The sequence below is a fragment of the Salminus brasiliensis genome, chromosome 2 (assembly GCF_030463535.1).
Source record: "Salminus brasiliensis chromosome 2, fSalBra1.hap2, whole genome shotgun sequence".
NCBI lineage: Eukaryota > Metazoa > Chordata > Actinopteri > Characiformes > Bryconidae > Salminus > Salminus brasiliensis.
This window is the reverse complement of record NC_132879.1, coordinates 50,260,369-50,281,101: the sequence shown is the minus strand read 5'-3', so window position 1 is coordinate 50,281,101 and position 20,733 is coordinate 50,260,369. Positions and strand designations below refer to the sequence as shown.

The window sequence follows — 20,733 nt, the reverse complement described above, 5'->3', positions numbered from 1 at the left end:
TTTCAGGTTATATTTCTTATACTGACTTGTATTTAGAAGTATGTAAGCTTAGAGGTATTTTTGATACACTAGCTAAGGTTATTTTTCAGAGTAAACAGTGAAGCACTTTTGTAAGTCGCTCTGGGTAAGAGCTTAAACACTTAAAATCATTAAAATCTCTATTATTATGATATTATAAAGTCTACAGATAAACAATCAATAGTGTTTGATTCAGTTCTCTGACCTGAATAACTTTGAAATTACATGTTCTGTCAGAAATGTAACTCCTTCTCTGGAATTTTGACTTATTCATTCAAAGACTACAGCTTATTCTACAAAGGTCAAAAGGTCAAGCTGAACAAAACTTAGTCTTGGAGATTAGATTGTCTTGGAGAAAGACTCCTGATGAATACCTTATATGGACATATGGACACCTTTTGACAAATTCTACCTGACTTTCACTTGTCTCCTGTATTCCAAAGATGCCCATTCACAGACTAGTACCCTAAGGGGCTCCTCCTAACATTACATTTACAAAAGTGAAGCACTTCTAGGCCTACTTGTGAGATTCAGCTTGGACTCCACATATCACTGACTGAGGCCATATTTCATAACTTTTCAACTAAAATTTAATCCTATTGACTCTCTTACTCAACATGGTCTTCGACTATCAATTAGTTATTGCGACTATGGCATTTTTAATTTATATCGTTAACTCATCAGCATCTCAAAATTATAATCACATGTATATATTGAGACTAAGAGTTGCTAGCTGTGGCTCTAAAAGGTGCACTAAAGCACTCAGAAACACTTAACATTTTCACCACAATGATATTCTGATTAATAATCATAATCATACGCACACCTTTTGACAAGTTTAACTTACTTTTACTTCTCTCCTGTATTCCAATGAGGCCTATTAGGGGTGTATTGGGCCTCATTTTGGCATGTATTTAACTTTTCTACCACCCTCAGTAGATCAACACTTGAAATAGACAAATGAAGGCCTTAAAAAAAAAAAAAAAACACTTAATTGCATTAATCATTCTCTCTCAAATGAGTGAGCGCTGCCCTTTCGGCCTGACAATGCCTCTATAGAAAAGTGTTAAGCATTTTAATCCACATCTATTTTATATAGATACATTTTTAAACTGATTTCATGTCTCACACCCTACAAAAAAGCCTCAAAAACCATACAGCTCCGCCTGTCTCATTTCACACTCAAATTTGAATGCAAACTTGTCCTAGGATTTCTGACCAATCTTCACTTTTCTGGTGTCAAATGAATCAGAAGTCTATCATTTTTTAAATAATTACCAAAATATGTTGGGAATTCAACAATGCAATAATACCAGATGCTAATTACAAATAGGGACGGAGCTTGGACCATATAAATCATGCATACAAAGCTGCAACTCTGTAACTTTTTTGACTGATTGTTACAAAACTTCAAACATGTGTTCACTTTAGGACTCCTGGGTAATACATATACGTTGGTGCCACTGCAATATAGGGGGCGCTATAACTTTCACATATCTGTTTCTCAAAAACCGCTTGTCCTATTAAGACGAAACTTTGTAATGAAGACTTGATAAATTAAACTACATGGTCACCTCTGACCTGTCAGTTTTCAGCAGATATTTCATATGAATAGACTTGTTCAATCACCATGAGATTTAATATGTATGTTCAGGTATGGACTCTCTACACAGGTTGAACTTAAAGAGACTTAAAGAGGCCACTGGGGGCCTCATATTACTGACTGAGGCCAAATTTTATCTTATATCCATTTTAAAGAAGTAGGAATTAAAACAGTCTGTTTCATTTTAAGGGTTAAAGAGAAGTTGGAAACTGGTTTTGTAGAAATAAAAAAAATAATAAAATATTTCTATAAAAAAGTCCCACAAATGTCAGAAGGAGACGTCAAGGGAAAACATGTAGGATTGAACTGTTTTTATTTTTAAACCACAACAATACAAAAGTATTAGTCCAAAATATCCAGTAATACTTTACGTTTAATGTAACTACAATTGAATCCTATCCAACAGCTTGTGTGTGTGTGAGTGTGTGTGTGTGTGTGTGTGTGTTGGGAGGGGCTTTATCAGTGTATGGATCAGCTCTCTGCAGGTGCAGCATTAAAGCTGGAGTGTTTCCTCTCTCTGAAGTCAGTCTCCTGTATGTTGGTGGGTTTCCTACCACACTGCTGCCAGCGTCTCTCCTCACACACACACACACACACAGACACACACACACACACACACACACACACACTCCTCTAGAGAGGGAGGGGGGTTGTGTTGATCAGCGCTGACGCTCTTTTGATAAATATGGAGAAAGAAAAAAATGCCTCCTCTGATTTGTCACTGAAAATGTTTGATGGTTTCCTCTCCTCTTTCTAATAAGGTCATAGTGAGTGTGATTGGTGGCTGTGGGGTCTCTCTCTCTCTCTCTCTCGCTCTCTCTCTCAGTGTCTTCAGTCTCTCTGGGGGAGCTTGTTCTACTGCTGAGTTGAACGGAGTGTGTGCAGATCAGAGGGAGATGGACAGCTGTGTGTTTCTTATTCTTCTGTCCTCCATGATCACTCTCTCCACAGCTGGTAAGTTCTTACTGTCTCAAATGAAAATGAACAACATTAAATTCAATCAGAGCATTAATGCTAATCAGAACATACTGCTATGGGTCAGTATTCTGCTGTTGGGCATTTATATTTTCTTTCTTTTCTTTCTCTCTCATGTGCAGACATTGTAAGGTTGGTGGATGGTGGCAGTCGCTGTGCTGGGAGAGTGGAGATTTTTCGTAGAGGACAGAGGGGAACAGTGTGTGATGATTACTGGGATATAAAAGCTGCTACAGTGGTGTGTAGAGAGCTGGGCTGTGGAGAGGCTGTAGATGTAGTCAATGCTGATCACTTTGGACAAGGATCAGGAGTTGTCTGGCAATATGGGAGGGTGTGTAATGGATCAGAGTCTACAATGAACAAATGTGGGGGACGAAATGAGATAGTTATTGATCCTACGTGTGATCACTAGAGATGTTGGAATGATCTGTTCAGGTAAGGAACAAAAAACCTCAGATTGTGATAAACACTGTTTTTTGTGAATCAATCTTCAGATTTATTATTTATTTTGTACTGATCACAGTTTTACATGGAGTACTAGCATTATTTATATTCATGATTAATTCTCCTCTGCCAAACCTGGATATGTTTTTTTGAAAGAGTGATTTGGGGTTTTCTCAGGGTCTGTGATGGGGTCTCACAGCAGTAGAATCCATTTTTAAAAATGAAAATGTTTAAACTATTAATAAAGAGGTAAAACAGTGCTGCATTCAATTATGCTAAGTTAGAAAGTTGTCTGTGAACTGGCCTGATCGAGTAACTGGCTATAAATGATGTAACTACTTGTTTTTGTTCAATTATGGCAGATAAATAAGTTACAAAATATAAGTGCAATAAAAATAAATTGCACCACAGATAGTTAAAAACAAGTAGGGAAATGGATAGTTTGGCAAAATAAATCTTTACAATTAATCATAATTTAATGTTCAGTTCAGATGCAGTTGATTAGTTAATATCTAAAGTTTGATATCAGGTTTTTTGTCAGAAAAGTGCAACAGACTTCGAAGACATGCGAATATTCCCATCTGAAATATGAGAAAGAGAAAGAGGTTGATAACAAACACTGTCACTCCCTAAATACACACCAAAAAAATCTCTTTCAACTCATTTGGCTTGATTGCAGATCTTCCTTTGTTTGGTGAAGATAAATCTTAGTGCTTTAGAAAATGGTTCGAAGATTCTATGATTCTGTGCCTCGCTCCAAACACAGTCATGTCACTTCACAAATTTCACTTCTTCACATGATTCAATTATAAGAAGATAAAACTGCTGACATGCATGTTGCATGGTCTACACACACTAGTGAATCAGACAATGGTGGTGAAGTAGTTTTATTTTACAACAGGTGGCATAGTAGAGCCGTATGTTTATACACTTCAAATGTGTTGTTGCTTCAGAAGCCTCCTTCTGCCCATCCCTAAACAAAAGACAAGCAACACTGAAACAAAAGGGGGCATCAATACACCTGACAGGAGTTAACAACAGGGCAGGGCTACAATGTAGAGAACACCTCCGAAGACTAAAGTATAGGTGGGGGTGAGGGCGGAGACAAGAATAAACAAAATAGAGCTATGTGCTAAAGAGCTCATGACAAACAAAACTGACGGAGCAGGAAAGGAACACAACAGAGCAAAAGAATGACAAAATATCATCACGTATACAGAGATTAGATGACTTAACGTTCAGTGTTCAGTGTTTTTAAGCAAAGCTAGCCTAGTGTCTCCTGTTTTAAACTAAAAATCAGGTAGGATTGGTAGGGGTGTGATGAATCATGTAAATTTGTTTTTTTTGTACATTTTATGTGATTTTTCAGAAATAACAGAACTATCATTGGTAATATCAAGTCATTCATAAGTCCTCAACAGCACAAACCATTCTAAAGTATTCTAAAGTTCTAAACCTCTTCATTTAAGTATTATGGAAGCCAGTGTGCTCTTGGGAAATTTCAGTTCAACCAAACGTTTTTGTAGCCTTTTTTGTAGCCTTCTCCAGATCTGTGCCTCCACACAACCCTGTCTCTGAGCTTTGCAGGCAGTTATTTCCTCCTCATGGCTTGCTTTTCGCTCAAACATGCTTTGTCGGCTGTGAGACCTTATCTTATCTTAGGTGTATGTCTTTCCAAATAATGTCCAATCAATTAAATTCACTACAGTTGGACTCCAATCAAGGAGCAAAAACATCTCAAAGATGATCAAGAGAAATATGAGGCTCTCAGAGCTAAATTTCAAGTGTCAAAGCAAAGGATCTGAATACTTATGTAAATGTGAAATTTTAGTTTTTTCTTTTTAATAAATTAGTAAATAATTTAAATATATATATTTTGTTACTTTCTCATTATGGGATACTAAGAGCAGAATGGTGGACAAGCAGATTATGAATCGTTTCAACTATCAAATCCTGAACAGAAATGCTGAGGTTGGGGCCTCGTGACTGACCCTAAAAATGCATTAAGTGAGCATTGAGTATTTTGTCAGAATTGTTAGAGTTGTGAGACCCAATGTAATATCTTTTCATGAGACACTAAAATCCCTGGCAGAGTCACTGCTGACACTTGCTGCTCAAGTGTTATGCTTTGTATAACTTCCATTAATCTTTTGTTCTCACTTCCTTTTTTTCTCTCTGTTGAACAGGTAGTGTAAGGTTGGTGGATGGTGGCAGTCGCTGTGCTGGGAGAGTGGAGGTTCTTCATAGAGGACAGTGGGGAACAGTGTGTGATGATAACTGGGATATGAGTGATGCTGTAGTGGTGTGTAGAGAGCTGGGCTGTGGAGAGGCTGTAGATGTACTGAGTGATGCTAACTTTGGATCAGGATCAGGACCAATCTGGATGGATGATGTGGACTGTAGTGGATCAGAGTCTACACTGAAGAACTGTAGATCAAGACTGTGGGGTAAACATGACTGCAGTCCGACTCAAAATTCTGGAGTCATCTGTTCAGGTAAGAAACACAATGTGTAGTAGATTTTAATTTAGAAAATCTGAATGAGAACTTTTTATACAGAAGTATTGCCCTGACTTTCTATTGCTTATTTCCTCTCTTTGCTCATTCTCTTATATTTCAGGAGTCAGGTTGGTTGGTGGATCTCGGTGCTCTGGGAGAGTAGAGGCTCTTCATGGAGAGACCTGGGTCACAGTGTGTGATGCTGACTTTGACCAGCAGGATGCAGAGGTTGTGTGTCGAGAGCTGGGCTGTGGGCTTCCTGTGGAGGTGCTGGGAGCAGCTGCTTTTGGCAGAGGGGAGGGTCAGGTGTGGTCAGAGGAGCTTCAGTGTAGAGGCAACGAACCTCAGCTTCACTTCTGTCCAACATCATCTTCACTTAAACACAACTGCTCCCATGATAATGATGTGGGACTGGTGTGTGCTGGTAAGAAATGTGTTTTGTAGTTCTTCCAGATGACTGTTTGAAATGTATTCAGTAGACAAACGGAAGGTTCATGGAATCTCCTGCAGTCTCAGCCTCCATAAACATGTCCATGTCAGTGTGCTCAAAACAGATCTGAAAAGTAAAGTTACATTCTAGCTTCTTCTACTCTGATTTGGTACATCTGATAAGCAGTCTATAAGATGAAATTAGCACGACACATTATGGTGGTCTTTGCTGTAGTGGGAGTGGGACTCAGCCCTGTGCGCACCAGGAAAGATCCAGTATGCTGTCCAAGGAGCAAATGCTGGATAGCAGAATGAGCAGGACAGCCGGACAATTAATGTTTAGTCTAGCGTGAACTCCAGCTTGCTTGCTTTTGTCTTCTGGTGCACCATGTATGATGCTCCCTCTTTTGGCCATTGGACCCTAGCAAACCTAACGTGTGGAGTTCATCTATGACTGTGGATAATTTTACGTGGTAGCGATGGCAGGCATGAGTCCTGGCTATTGTGGTGATCATCTATGGATGATTTTGAGTTCAGATTGAGCTGCAGAAACTTGCTTCATTCTGTTGTGCCCAGAGTGACCCCTGAAATTTTCAATTTTCTCTTCTAAGCAGCTGTCTCTTTTAGGAGTCAGACTGGTTAATCGTTCTCACTGCTCTGGGAGAGTAGAGGCTCTTCATGGAGAGACCTGGGTCACAGTGTGTGATGCTGACTTTGACCAGCAGGATGCAGAGGTTGTGTGTCGAGAGCTGGGCTGTGGGCTTCCTGTGGAGGTGCTGGGAGCAGCTGCTTTTGGCAGAGGGGAGGGTCAGGTGTGGTCAGAGGAGCTTCAGTGTAGAGGCAACGAACCTCAGCTTCACTTCTGTCCAACATCATCTTCACTTAAACACAACTGCTCACTTAAACACAAGGATGAATGAGTCTCTGTCTCTTTTAGGCTAGTTCACCTCAATCTTGGGCTGTGGGTTGGTTGAGTGAGAGGAGGAAACTCGGTCATTACTTTACTTTATTTTAATGTTGAACAGCCTGCCCTGCGGCTACTTGAACTGTACTCTCACTCGTGACATTCACACTCTGCCCTCGTTCTGCTTCTCTCTCTCTTCTTCACTTGCTAGCTCATTCACTCACTCATTCACTCGCTCCACCTATCCATTTAAATCATACCAGTGCTTAACACCAGTTTAAACCAATGTTTACAGTGTATCACTTCATCTAACAATAATTAGTTACTACTCTGTAGTATGTACTCTGCTCAAGCTCAGTAGCCAGAAAAATCAGAAAAATCTTCTGTGCATTATTGAGTCAAACGCTACTTACAATTCAGGAGGTGATTATCAGGTTTTATCAGCAGTTTGTTTTGAAAATGGTAATTTGACCTTCAGTTTTGAGTATTTTAGTCTCTATTTAGTCTTCAAAGAGATCCTAGGGAGCCTAGTCTTGTGTGACCAGAAATTATTTCCTGGCGAAGTTGCAAAGATGGCTGCCGAGTGAACAGACTTGCTTATAAGGACTTTGACTGGTGGTGGTGGTGGTGACTGTTGTCATCAATAACTTATAAGGAGCATGAAATTACACTTATAACATAAGCTCTTATTATACTAGACTCTTATTATATTGACTATGCTTGCTACATTGAGTGGTATATTAGCATAGGAAGGGAGTCATCATAGTATTGTAATCATTACCCATTATGGAAATGTACTTGTGGATGAATGTAATATAACAGTTTTGACTGGTCTGGCTGCGGTGACTCATTACATATCCTTAGATTTACCTTTTTTTCTTGTGATAAATATTTTAGGAGTCAGGCTGGTTGGAGGTTCTCACTGCTCTGGGAGAGGGGAAGTGCTTCACAATAAGACCTGGGTCACAGTGTCTAATGCTGGCTTTGACCAGCAGGATGCAGAGGTTGTGTGTCGAGAGCTGGGCTGTGGGCTTCCTGTGGAGGTGCTGGGAGCAGCTGCTTTTGGCAGAGGGGAGAGTCAGGTGTGGTCAGAGGAGCTTCAGTGTAGAGGGAACGAATCTCAGCTTCACTTCTGTCCAACATCATCTTCACTCAAACACAACTGCTCCCATGATAATGATGTGGGACTGGTGTGTTCTGGTAAGTTGTTTGTTTATTTGTTTGTTTATTTGCTTGCATTTATAATAAATATAAAATGTTCACACTTTATGAAATATTTAATAAAGTGGATTTCTCATTTAGTCTCATCATCTGCCCCCTTTCTCTTTCTTTTCTCTCTTTATTTTCTCTCTCTCTCTTTCTATCACACAGACAGTATGAGGCTGATGGATGGTGGAAGTCGCTGTGCTGGGAGAGTAGAAGTTCTTCACAGAGGACAGTGGGGAACTGTGTGTGCTCTCGGTTGGAATGTGGATCACTGGGATGGGGTAAACATAGCTGTAATCATATGTGGGATACTGAAGTCATCTGTTCAGGTAAGCTTCAATCTACTGTAATATAATGTATTACTTGTATTGTATTTGGTTGTGAAGTGGTTGAGAATGTTATTTTGTTTTGAGAGGTTTCATTTATTTCCTTATAGTTAACATCCAGCATGTGATTCCCATGGTTCAGGTAAATTAAATAGTTATTAGGTCATTATTATGCAGCGTCAATAATGAATATAAAATATAATAAAAAATTATAATATAAATATACAAAATAAGATATAATATATAAAGATATAATATAAGATATTATATAAAAATACAATTTCATCAGTTACTGAAAAGATTAGAAAAACTAGACTAATAAAAAAAATAAAAATACATTTGTACATTAAGGGTGACCCTAATTTTTAATTTTAATTTTTAGGGAATGAGTCCACTTAAAGAAACACACATCTCTGAAACAAGCAAGGCAATGTTACCCCTAACAAACTCTTCAAAACAACTCCTGTCTTCATGTCTTCTTGGTGGAAAATTGCAGTGCCACAACAGTTTGTGTACAACATCAGTTTTATCATAGTACATATGTAGCGTCAAAACAAACAAAATATAGTAAAGAAAACATGTTATGTTAATTATGTTGGTTAACAAAAACATGTCAAACAAAAAACATTTAAATATATACTATTGTATGTTATTGTCAACATGTATTGCTGCACAATAGAGAGCTTTCTGAATGGTTACGAATTAAATTTAGTCTCACCTCAGAAGGCAGTTCTACCGCCCAGGGACCCTTTTTTATATATATATATATATATATATATATATATATATATATATATATATATATATATATATATATAAACACTCACAGAAGAGATGTCAGTTTAAAATGAATCAAATTTTATTGAATAAACATGTAATGATGAGAGAGAGAATGTCAGATTCACAGCATTGGAGGTAGAAATGAGTTTAGCGTAACACTAATCTAAAAAAAAAAAGGACAATGACTGTTTTTATCCTGTGGACAAGTACTGGTATTTATTAGAAGCAGATTGTTCTTACTAATCGCTGTTACTAACAAAAGTAACGTGATTGTTGTGCAAGATTTAACAATTTGAATGTAACGTTTCTGTTTAAGTTAAACTGTTGGAACCAGAGATTTGCATGTAAAGCTGACCACCTTAGTTTGCCCCAGGGTATGGAGCTTTAAAGAGGGTCATGAAGGCAAAGCAACTTTACATATAAAGAAACCTAGTTGATACAGATCAATGCAGATATCAAGGCACAAAAGACAAAGATCCACGGGACAAAAGAGGGTCAAAACACAAGCTGTATTAAAAATGTCTTTGTATTATAAACCTATTAGCAAAATGTTGCAACTAGACTAGAGAGCAGGTGTTCTGATGGTGGCTATATTTAATAATATTACTTACAAAATATTACTGTGTACTTTGCTACCACTAATATCACTAATGTTCTACTCATTACAAAAACTTCCTGTAAAGAATTCCTGTAGAAATAAAAACTAAGTAAATAAAAACTAACTAGCAACCAGTTAGGCTGTATCAAAAATCCATTATTGGGGGCATGACTAGACTGCCAATATAAGGGGTTTAGCCTTAGCCCTCCAATCACTACACAGCAAGTGTTGTTTGCTGACATTTTGATGAATGATTCAACAGTTATTTAGAAATAAGGATTTGGATCCTGTTATAGTTGCTCAAGCCTGCTTATTTATGTTGCATTAAACATACTGCTTATATCTTATATCATATATCTCAGACCTTAAGCTGCACCACGATGATTTGTATATACAATGTCCTATATAATATATGTGTCTTGGCGGCCTCTCTCACTAGCCTCCTTCTTGCACAGCACCTCAGTTGTGTCCTGCTCTTGGCAGATTTACACATGTGCCATATTAACTTCTTTAAAATAGTCCAATGTATTTGTGTGTGTACTCTTTCTGTTACTGGAAACATTACCCTGCAAAGATAACTAAACATTAACAATTCAATATTAAACTTGATCCATATTCAGGGTAGAGTTTGACAGTGAGTGTGAGAGAGTTTTGTTAACATACTTTTTCAAAAGTGGATTTCAGTATTACATTTCTTTTTCTTTTTAACAATATACCAGTTCACCTAAAAAATGTAATATTGTGAAAATCGTTTGTATTCATAATTTGATGCAAAACCGTCACATATTTCAGATTTATTAAATTTAAAGTTAAATTTTTCAAGACTTTTCTTTTGTTGATACGGCCATTTTTCCAAACTCAAAATTAAACCTACCTTTGAAAGGAGAATTACATTATGAATGCAACATTAATTGGTGTTAATCCATCACTGACAATATGCAACCCCTTATCAATTGAGAATATGCACTTTATTGAACACTGCATGTTAACCTAAAGCGGCTTAGGAAATTATGTAAGTATCTTCCTCTGAATATTGTATTAAACAGTCATATTTTATATTCCTTACATTTTAAGTGACACATTTTTTTTGTTTTATTATTAAATCCTAAGAAAATTTATATTATTACCAAGAAAAATTTATAAATAAATACAAAGCTTGAAATATGTAATTATGTGTGTAATAAATATAAAATATAACCGTTTGAATCAAATTGTGATAATGAATAAACTTTTTTATGATATAATAAGTTCCTGAGGTGCACAAATATATATTGTTGTATTTTAATGAGGTTACAATACACACAGGTCACAGAATGTCCAGACTTGTGGATGGTCCTCATCAGTGCTCTGGGAGAGTAGAGGTTCTTCATGGAGAGACCTGGGTCACAGTGTGTGATGCTGGCTTTGACCAGCAGGATGCAGAGGTTGTGTGTCGAGAGCTGGGCTGTGGGCTTCCTGTGGAGGTGCTGGGAGCAGCTGCTTTTGGCAGAGGGGAGGGTCAGGTGTGGTCAGAGGAGCTTCAGTGTAGAGGAAAAGAATCTGACATTACTCTCTGTCCAATATCATCTTCACTCAAACACAACTGCTCCCATGACAGTGATGTGGGACTCATATGTGCTGGTAAGAACTACATGCTTTGTAGTTTTTATGTTTTGACTCCATGTGTGCTGGTAAAGTATAACATTTCATATTATTTATGTACATCTCATTACATAAGACAGAGAATTTCCTGGACAGGCAGTACAGGTAGTCCTGGACCACACACAGTTTAATTCCTGGCCAGGAAATTGGTCTAAAATGTAATACCTGCATTCCTGTTTATCTGCTCTTTGAATAATCTGCGGTTTCAGGTCACACTGAGGTGCGGCTGGTGAACGGCTCAGACTCCTGTTCTGGACGAGTGGAGCTCCAGTACCTCAGTGATTGGGGCACAGTGTGTGATGTAAGCTGGGATATGAGAGCTGCCAGTGTCCTCTGTGGTCAGATGAAGTGTGGGAGTGCTGTGGCAGTGTTGGGGTCAGACTGGTTTGGGGAGGGGAGTGGCCGGATCTGGGCTGATGTGTTTGATTGTCAGGGGAACGAAACACACCTGTCAAAATGTCCCATTTCATCATGGAGTCGAACTGCATGCTCTCATAAACAGGATGTTGGAGTCGTCTGCAATGGTGAGCTTTACGAATCTTATTGGTAATGCTTTCTCAACTACTGGGACATGGGCAAATAGTGCATGAATTATCTTTTTTATCATAAAAAAGGTTGAATTAGAAAAAAGTGTTCTTTAGAAAATGCAAAAACAAATGACTGCAAGTACAATCCTGAATTTAAAGTATTTTTGTTGTATCTTCAGGTTCCTCTCTGGCGTTTCATGAGGGGCGAGTGCGGTTGTCTGGAAGGATGGAGTGTGAGGGGGAGGTGGAGGTGTACTTCAGGCAGGACTGGAGGAGAGTTCTGCTGGACTCCTGGAGTGAGTCTGAGGCTTCTGTGGTCTGCAGACAGCTGGGCTGTGGCTCTGTATTCAGTATCTCCAGCTCCTCTCCATCCAGTTCTGAACACAGCTACATGTGTGTGACGGGTTTCAACTGTTCTGGGAGTGAAGCTCATCTGGGGAACTGCAGCAGTGCACAAGCAGTCAACTGCAGCTCCAGAGAACAGCTGTACATCACCTGCTCTGGTAAAAATATTGGAATCATTTAGAATAATTTAGTTGTTAATATAGCAGAAAATATTACAACTATACAGAATAGAGTGACAGATTAGAGGAACAGGGCAACAGTAAGTGTGTTGATCAGGTTTTAACCAAACAACCATGTCCAAACAAGTCTTTAGACATATATAATATTTCACGTGTGTGTATCATCATAGAAATGAATAATATTTTGGGGATAATAATTTTATTATTATAAGAAGTCATGCTCAGTAAATTTTCTCTGAATTGTAGCTCGTAGCTCCATCAGGCTGGTTGGTTCTGGGGGAGACTGTGCAGGAAGGCTGGAGGTTTTTCACAGTGGCTCATGGGGGACAGTGAGTGATGAATTGTGGGATATTGAGGATGCACAGGTGGTCTGCAGACAGCTACAGTGTGGAGTGGCCCTCAATGCTCTGGTACCAGCCCGGTTTGGAGCTGGAACTGGACCCATTTGGCTGAATGAGGTGGAGTGTGAGAGGAACGAGACGTCTCTGTGGAACTGCAGATATCAGCTGTGTGGAGAGGGTGAATGTGGACACAAGGATGATGTAGGAGTCGTGTGCTCAGGTAACATTTGATGACTGCTGCTATTTATAATATGTTCAGTTGTTAAAGTGTGTGGTACTGCTTTTATGCCAATTGCCTTTTGGCTTGTCAATGCAATCTTTGGTAAACTTTCTTTTTGCAACCTTGCCATACACACCACTGTTGTTCAGTGTTCTCCTGATGGTGGACTAATAAACATTAACATTAGTCAATGTGAGAGAGGCCTTTAGTTATTTTGGGTTCCCTTGTGATCTCACAGACTATTACATGTCTTACTCTTGGCATGACCATTGTTGGTTAACCATAATAATGGTAATGATGGTCTTAGGTCTTAAGGGTGTTGAATAATAGTCTGACTGTGGATTGGTGGAGTCCGAACCCTTTTGACTTACCTTTTCCAGTCTGATGAGCATCAACACCTCATCTGAGGTCTTCATCAATCTTCTTTGTTCTTGCCATGTGTTGTAAAGATCTGACTTTAATTGATCCCCTTTCTTTATAAAAAACAGGGCACCCACTTAAACCTGATTGTCATCCCATTGATTAAAAATATCTGACTCTGATTATATCTTCTGTTAATCCTAGTGGATCACATACTTTAAAATTGGATATTATTTATTAAATATTGGATACACTTTTAATATAATATTGTATCATTTCAGATCATTTGTTTCAATAAATGAAAGGCAGAGTCTAATATCTTGTTTGGTTCTTATCTACTTTTTAGGAAATCTTTTGGCATATCTTTATCAGCAATGAGTGCAACTTAAAGTAGCTGAATTCATTCATTAGTAGGAGTGTCCACATACATTTGGACATACAGGGTATATCAAGCCAGGTTGAGCTTAGGGAAAGGAGATGTAAAATAATTATGATAGCTAAGTGGCTAGTTTTCAGATATCTTCCAAATAGTTCTAGATAGTTTAGATCGTTTCCAAATACCTGCAAGACATAATTATTCAACACCTTTCTCCCACCAGAGTTTAAAGAGATCAGACTCACTGAGGGCTGTGAGGGGAATCTGGAGGTGTTCTACAATGGAACCTGGGGGAATGTGTGTGTGACAGGCATAGATGAAGAAGCAGCAAGTCTGATCTGTCGAGATCTGAACTGTGGAAGAACTGGGAGTGAGAAGGCTACTAAAGCAAGAGTGGAATCAGCTCCTAACTGGCTGGATGAAGTGAAATGTAGGAAGCATGACTCCTCTCTGTGGCAGTGTCCATCATCCCCCTGGGGACAGAACAAGTGCGATAATACTGATGAGGCGGCTCACATTACCTGCTCAGGTAGGGACTTTCTCTTTCTTGGAGATGGACAAACATATTTTCATTTTGAAAGCAGACATTAGGAGTATTGCAGGATTGAAGAATATTGAAGATTTGAAAGCCTGATGTTGAGCTCAGTTTGATATTAATACAGTATTGTTTTCATATTCACAGGAGAGAATAAACAGCACACACTGGAAAACCATCTGAAATTCTCCTTATTGCCACACCTGAACCAGCGCTCAAGTATGGAGGCATTCTGTTTACTGAACCATTAAAATATTAATCAGAAGTTAATAAACCCAGATAACTCACTCATTCTTAATTGTTTTGACAAATCAATCTCATCTAAACTTCCGTTTATATGAGTTGATATGGTTGAAATGGTGTATGTGTGTGTGTGTGTGTGTGTGTGTGTGTATGTGTGTGTGTGTGTGTGTCTGTGTGTGTGTGTGTAATTTAGATCACCTGCCTCTCAGGCTGAAGGGAGGAGAGGGAAGCTGTTCTGGAAGGCTGGAGGTGTATCATAATGCTGAGTGGGGGTCCGTCTGTGATGATCTATGGGACATCAAAGATACTGAGGTGGTCTGCAAGCAGCTTGGCTGTGGTCCAGCACAGAGAGCTGGTGGGAGTGCTGCCTTTGGTGCTGGTGAAGGGACTGTCTGGCTGAACAGAGTGAAGTGTAGAGGGAATGAGCTTCACCTGTGGGACTGTCCTCATTCCCTGAAGAGACACACTGACTGCTCCCACAGAGCTGAGGTCAGCTGTGCAGGTCAGAGGATTATTTGTTATGCTGTGTTATATTCATCAGTGTTCTCTGTGATTGGATACTTTTGGGAAAGACACCTATATTCTTTGCACTGAATTAATTCACTTTAAGCTTGTGGGACAAAGCTATTGCAGAACTGTGCAGTGACAGCACACATGTTCCTGTACCTTCTGCCAGATGGCAGCAGTGAAAAAAGTCCATGTGAGGGATGAGTGGGGTCCTTCACAATGCTGATGGCCTTACCGGTGCAGCGTGTGGTGTGAATGTCTGTGACAGAGGGGAGAGAGACCCCTATGATCTTTTCAGCTCTCCTCACTATCTTCTTAGTTCTTAACACCTCACCTTAGTTTAAACTGCTGTGATTTTACTCTTTATCTCAGTCCACATTCTTCCATCACTTCAGTGACTTTTCTATATTGTTTTTGATTGTCCAGAAATGCTGCTGTAAGGTTTATTTTTTAGGTGTGTCTCAAAGCACATCTTACATTTCCCAACTGTAGGGGGAGCCCAGGAGCAAGAAATACCAATTTTCACTAAATTCTGCATTAATCTCTCTCTCTCTCTCTCTCTCTATCTATCTCTCTCTCTCTCTCACTCTCTCTATTTTATCTCTTTTGCCTGAGCCTTTTACTCTTTTTGCAGACATATTTGTGACCTCTACTATTGCATCTGAAACAACCACAACTGTCATCACTGGTACTCCTTTTATTCCTTTAAGTGATCTTTCTACAGATCTCTAAATACACTGTGATGTTCCACTGAGTTTTACTCTTTATGTATATTTCCAGCACATCTGAGTGAGAAGCAGACAATCTCTCCTTCACAAATTCCATCCTCTCATTATCCCTACGCCTATCCAGTGTCTCTCCTGGTGCTGGGAATGTTGCTCTCCCTGGCCTTAGTGCTTCTGGTTGTGCTGTTTAACCAGAACAGAGTGCTCAGGAGAGGTAGGGAGATTCAGAGATCATCTACAATCCACTTTCTGTACATTCTCTAAACATCATCAGTCCTTCAGTCTGTCATCAGTCTTCTCTTCTGCTGAACTGACTCCATGTTTCTCTCTGTCTCTCTCACAGTGCTCTCTAAGAGGAGGCAGAAGACTCTGTCTGAGCCAGTCTATGAGGAGATTGACCATAAACATGTCAATAAAAGATATACTGAAAGGGGTAAATAATATGTGGAGTGTTCTACTGGAGGCTGTCCATAGTTGCTCACAATATGGGAAGTGGAGCTAATGTTAGCTGGCATGTAGAAATAATTGTGTTTAAATGGCTGTAAATAACTACATGCCTTAAAGCAGCTGTAGTATTTTACCTTATCTTACATCATTTTGATGCTCCATTGACTGTAATATGGAGAATAGCATCTCTGTCATTGCCTCTCCAGACCAATTCTTCATAATGCTGCTTAAAAATTCCTTTAATAAAATAGTTAATAACAGGAGTGTAGTAGTCTGGAGAGAATCTGGACATGCTCTTTACTATTTACTGAGTTTTGGATTTCTGTCTCTTTTTTCAGTTTCATCCACCATTATAGATTAAGACGAGACTAGAATTTAATATTGCTTTCATCTGTTCAAAGAATCGTGTTCTTGATTCTTCCCTTTTTTTGTCACAGACCTTTTTTTCTAGTCCAATCTGACCTTCCTTTTTTAAGTGTTACCAGTGCATCTTGCATCTGCCATGAAATAACGAGGAAAAAGTGGTCATGATACTGCTTATCTGTCAGTTCCTTAGTTACATTTGAGACTGTGTGAATGGAAAGTCTATGAGAAAAAATGGCTGTAATTGCGAAACGGTTGATTCAGTTTTTTTGTTAAATTCCTTAAAGATGTTTTTCATGAGTTTGAGTGTTTTAACTGGCTTTTCATTGATTGACCTTTATTGAGAACAGTTTCTGTAAGGCCTGGTATAATCGAAACTGAAACCAAGACACCATGTCATTATGGGAAATGTAGTTTTTGTAGTGGATTTTCAGTTCATCTTGTGGTGTGTAGTTTAGGTCATCAGTCAAAGTGGAATTGTGTTTCCTGTGAGACTTGTCTGGAATTCTGAAGGTTTTCCACGACTGTTCTGCTCTAATGTAACAGGAAACATCCTCTCTGAAGAGCAGAATTCAGGATATGAAAATGTGGAAGAGCAGCTTCTCTCAAGTAAGTCAGCAAAACATGTGTTTTATTACTTCTGTGTATTTTTACAGGAGGCTTACCCTAAACATCAATCACATTCCTCAGTAGCTTGTGTTGATTTATCTTCTGTAAGAACATTTTTATGAAAGGATCTTAGATGTGCGTTCATGATTTGAATCACAGCTGCTACTGGTGTCAGGCATCTGAGATTATTCACAAAAGCCTCTTTTAGAATCAACATTTATTTTAGAATGAGAAAATGGAGAAGCTCATTCTCTTCATTCTCTTCTAGCAAAGACAGTGGATGAAGAAAAGCCTGAATATTATAATGAGACCACCACCAGTGGACTGAGAAGTAAGTGACTTTATAAACTGATCATTTAAATTTTATACTTTTAACTGACACTCTTCTCCAGAGTGACTTACAGGTTACTCAGATTACAAAGGTGGGACAATGTAGTGTTTAGAGTCTTGGCCAAGGACTCTTATTGGTGTAGCACAGCATAGCCACCCAGACCAGGAATTGACTCTCACTAGCTCACTGGTAGGTACTGGTGTTATCTGTTGTGCTACGCAAACTTTATGAAATATGTCAATGTTTTTATTTGATTTAGGTGAGGTGGGCACAGAGGACACAACAGACAACTATGATGATGTCATCACTGCTGGACAGAGACCCGATAGATTAGCAAGTGTGTTCCTGTTTGAATATTTATGTGAATATTTGTATGGTTTTATTTATGATACTACAGTGTACAGCTTTGCACATTTAACTCAATATTAAAGATAAAGAGCAGGAATAGAACTCTTTCTTGTGAAGTACCCAGTTTGTGGTATAATGAATATCTAAATTGGAGTTTGTATTTAGTAAAAATCAAGTCTCTTGTCACTGAGGCTACCTTTCATTTTTACATTTTGACAGAAAACAAAGTGGAGATCTATGACGATGTGACTCCTGCTGGAGAGAGCCCACACAGTACACCAGGTCTGACTCTTTTAAAATGGAAAATTCATTATGAAAAACCATCCATTAAATAATGAAATCATATTTGTTGCTCACTGTCATCAAAACATTTGTCTACATATGTCGGTGCAGTGTGCCCTCCTGAGGGCTATGATGATGTCCTCACTCCTAGGCAGGAGTTAGCAGGTGTAGCAGGTGATGGAGGTGAGCATACAATGTCTTTATTGAGGTGGAGAGAGATAAAACAAACATTTTTCTTTGCTCACCTTAATAAATAAAAGAAAATGCAATGATTAGAAACTGAGGCTTCCAGCATTAAATTATAGTTAATTGGTGAAATTACTGTCAATTGATTGAGGCCATTAGGGTGGCTGGGGTGGCACTGGCTACCCGATTATCCACTTGTTCAACTTTTTAGATTAGATTAGATCCTTTCAGTCTTCTGGGGAAAAGTGATTCTGAACATAACATATCACATTCTTGTTCATGTGAATTTATTTACAATAATCTCGATATTAGTGTATAGAGGGCATGTTGCATAATAGCCTGGTAACATTATATAGCCTTATTTCACTATTTTTCACTACTTTACTACTGCAGTAGCCATGGTCTAAAACATGGTCTTTTACAATTTTGTCACAATATAATTTTTCCAGTTAATAAACCTTAGCTAGACAAGAAAAAGAGATCTCCACCAACTCTTTCTTGTGAAGTACCCAGTTTGTGGTATAATGAATATCTTAATTGGAGTTGGTGTTTAGTAAAAATCAAGTCTCTTGTCACTGAGGCTGCCTGTCATTTTTTCATTTTGACAGAAAACAAAGTGGAGATCTACGACGATGTGACTCCTGCTGGAGAGAGCCCACACAGTACACCAGGTCTGACTCTTTTAAAATGGAAAATTCATTGTGAAAAACCATCCATTCAATAATGAAATCATATTTGTTGCTCACTGTCATCAAAACATTTGTCTACATATGTTGGTGCAGTGTACCCTCCTGAGGGCTATGATGATGTCCTCACTCCTAGACAGGAGTTAGGAGGTGTAGCAGGTGATGAAGGTGAGCATACAATGGCTTTATTGAGGTGGAGAGAGATAAAACAAACATTTTTCTTTGCTCACCTTATTGCAGAGTGTTGTTAGTAAAATATGGATTTGCATCACTGTAACTCATGATATACATGGATGATTACAGAGTAATGATGATGATGATGATGGAAATAATGTCATTTATGTGTTTAAAAGGATAGAATTTATTAAATAAAAGAAAATGCAATGATTAGAAACTGAGGCTTCCAGCATTAAATTACAATTTAAAACATAAAGATTTTTATCTGTTTCTTTTCTGTTACTTCCAGACTATGATGATGTGGTAGAGGTGGTGGAGGTGTCTGAGAAGGAGAGATAGACCATTGCATCGAGTCCAACCAGTTTGTCTGCTCAGGAAATTGTTGTGCCATTTCAAACTAAACCAGAAGTAAAATACTTTTTTACTTTTTTACTTTTTTGTAAACATACTTTTGACTTTTACTGTAAACATGTTTTTATTTTCATTATTTTGAACACGTAATAAATTTAAGGCAGAAAATGCTTACACGTCATACATTAGCTTAGATTTTATGGTTTGATGATTTCATTGATTTCATGGTTTGTATAGTTGAAAAAAGTCAAATCACTGCAAGTGTACATTTAACATAATCTGCATTTCATCCAAAGATATTTAAATCAAAACTAACAATAAATGTATCAATTTCCTTTCCACCAATTTCCTACTGATATGAAATCACTAATCAGAGTTACATTTATTTGTTTCTGAAGACAATCACTCAAATGCTGTTTATTAATCAGAAATAAATGCATAAGTTCAAACTATTTGCTATAGAGTGTTTGCCTATGATGGGGTTGAAGTATGTATTAACTGGCTTATATGAAATGTTATAGATCGCAGTACTTTCAACAATATATAGCAAGTCTGATAATAAAGTGTGAATTTTGACACCAGTTAAAGATGATGTGTTTCACTTCTTTTTGTCTGCACTCTGTTTTCTCTGTGTTCTCTGTAGAGTTTCAGATTATATCCATCCATTAAGATGAAGATATGAGGAGATTCCTTAGTCTAAATTTACTAATAATCACACACTGCAGTAGACTTACTGCGGCCAAATGGATGAATGAAGTGTTCTGCCTTTCTTGGGGCTCAGTGAAGGCTATTCATGTTGCACGGGATGTGGAAGGTCTGCTTAGGTGTGGCATCTAGATAGACATCATCCCACCACAGTTTGAGGTGACAGATGTTATATATATATATATATATATATATATATATATATATATATATATATATATATAACATCTGTCACCTCAAACTGTATATATATAAGTATATAAATTCTGCACCATTTAAGGTGGGACGTTAAGTTACAGCCAGAAGCTAGCAAATACCTTAAGCCTTTTGAGTGCAGCAAAGTCAAATCACCTTGTTCTGAATTTAGTGGGAAAACGATGTGTGCTGAGATTATGTGCTGAGCTGGTTACATTCCCAGAAGTACAGTCAACAAAAGAATAACAGCTTCAAAGTCATGCTGATGCGCCA

The 20,733-nt window shown here is 38.2% G+C and overlaps 1 protein-coding gene across 1 annotated transcript in view; it reads left to right on the top strand.

The window, feature by feature from the left end:
• Positions 1 to 20,081, top strand: part of LOC140549424 (scavenger receptor cysteine-rich domain-containing protein DMBT1-like) — a 50,124-nt gene extending 30,043 nt beyond the window's left edge. Inside the window, 19 exon segments of the mRNA XM_072673066.1 lie at positions 5,227 to 5,535; positions 5,660 to 5,962; positions 7,769 to 8,071; positions 11,087 to 11,401; positions 11,632 to 11,946; positions 12,129 to 12,452; positions 12,720 to 13,034; positions 13,994 to 14,299; positions 14,453 to 14,524; positions 14,742 to 15,050; positions 15,690 to 15,743; positions 15,836 to 15,994; positions 16,124 to 16,213; positions 17,137 to 17,199; positions 17,468 to 17,530; positions 17,790 to 17,867; positions 18,098 to 18,160; positions 19,129 to 19,200; positions 19,499 to 20,081. Of these exon segments, the coding sequence (XP_072529167.1) occupies positions 5,227 to 5,535; positions 5,660 to 5,962; positions 7,769 to 8,071; positions 11,087 to 11,401; positions 11,632 to 11,946; positions 12,129 to 12,452; positions 12,720 to 13,034; positions 13,994 to 14,299; positions 14,453 to 14,524; positions 14,742 to 15,050; positions 15,690 to 15,743; positions 15,836 to 15,994; positions 16,124 to 16,213; positions 17,137 to 17,199; positions 17,468 to 17,530; positions 17,790 to 17,867; positions 18,098 to 18,160; positions 19,129 to 19,200; positions 19,499 to 19,548 (3,563 nt within the window). The 3' untranslated portion in view covers positions 19,549 to 20,081.
• The last annotated feature ends 652 nt before the right edge of the window (positions 20,082 to 20,733 follow it).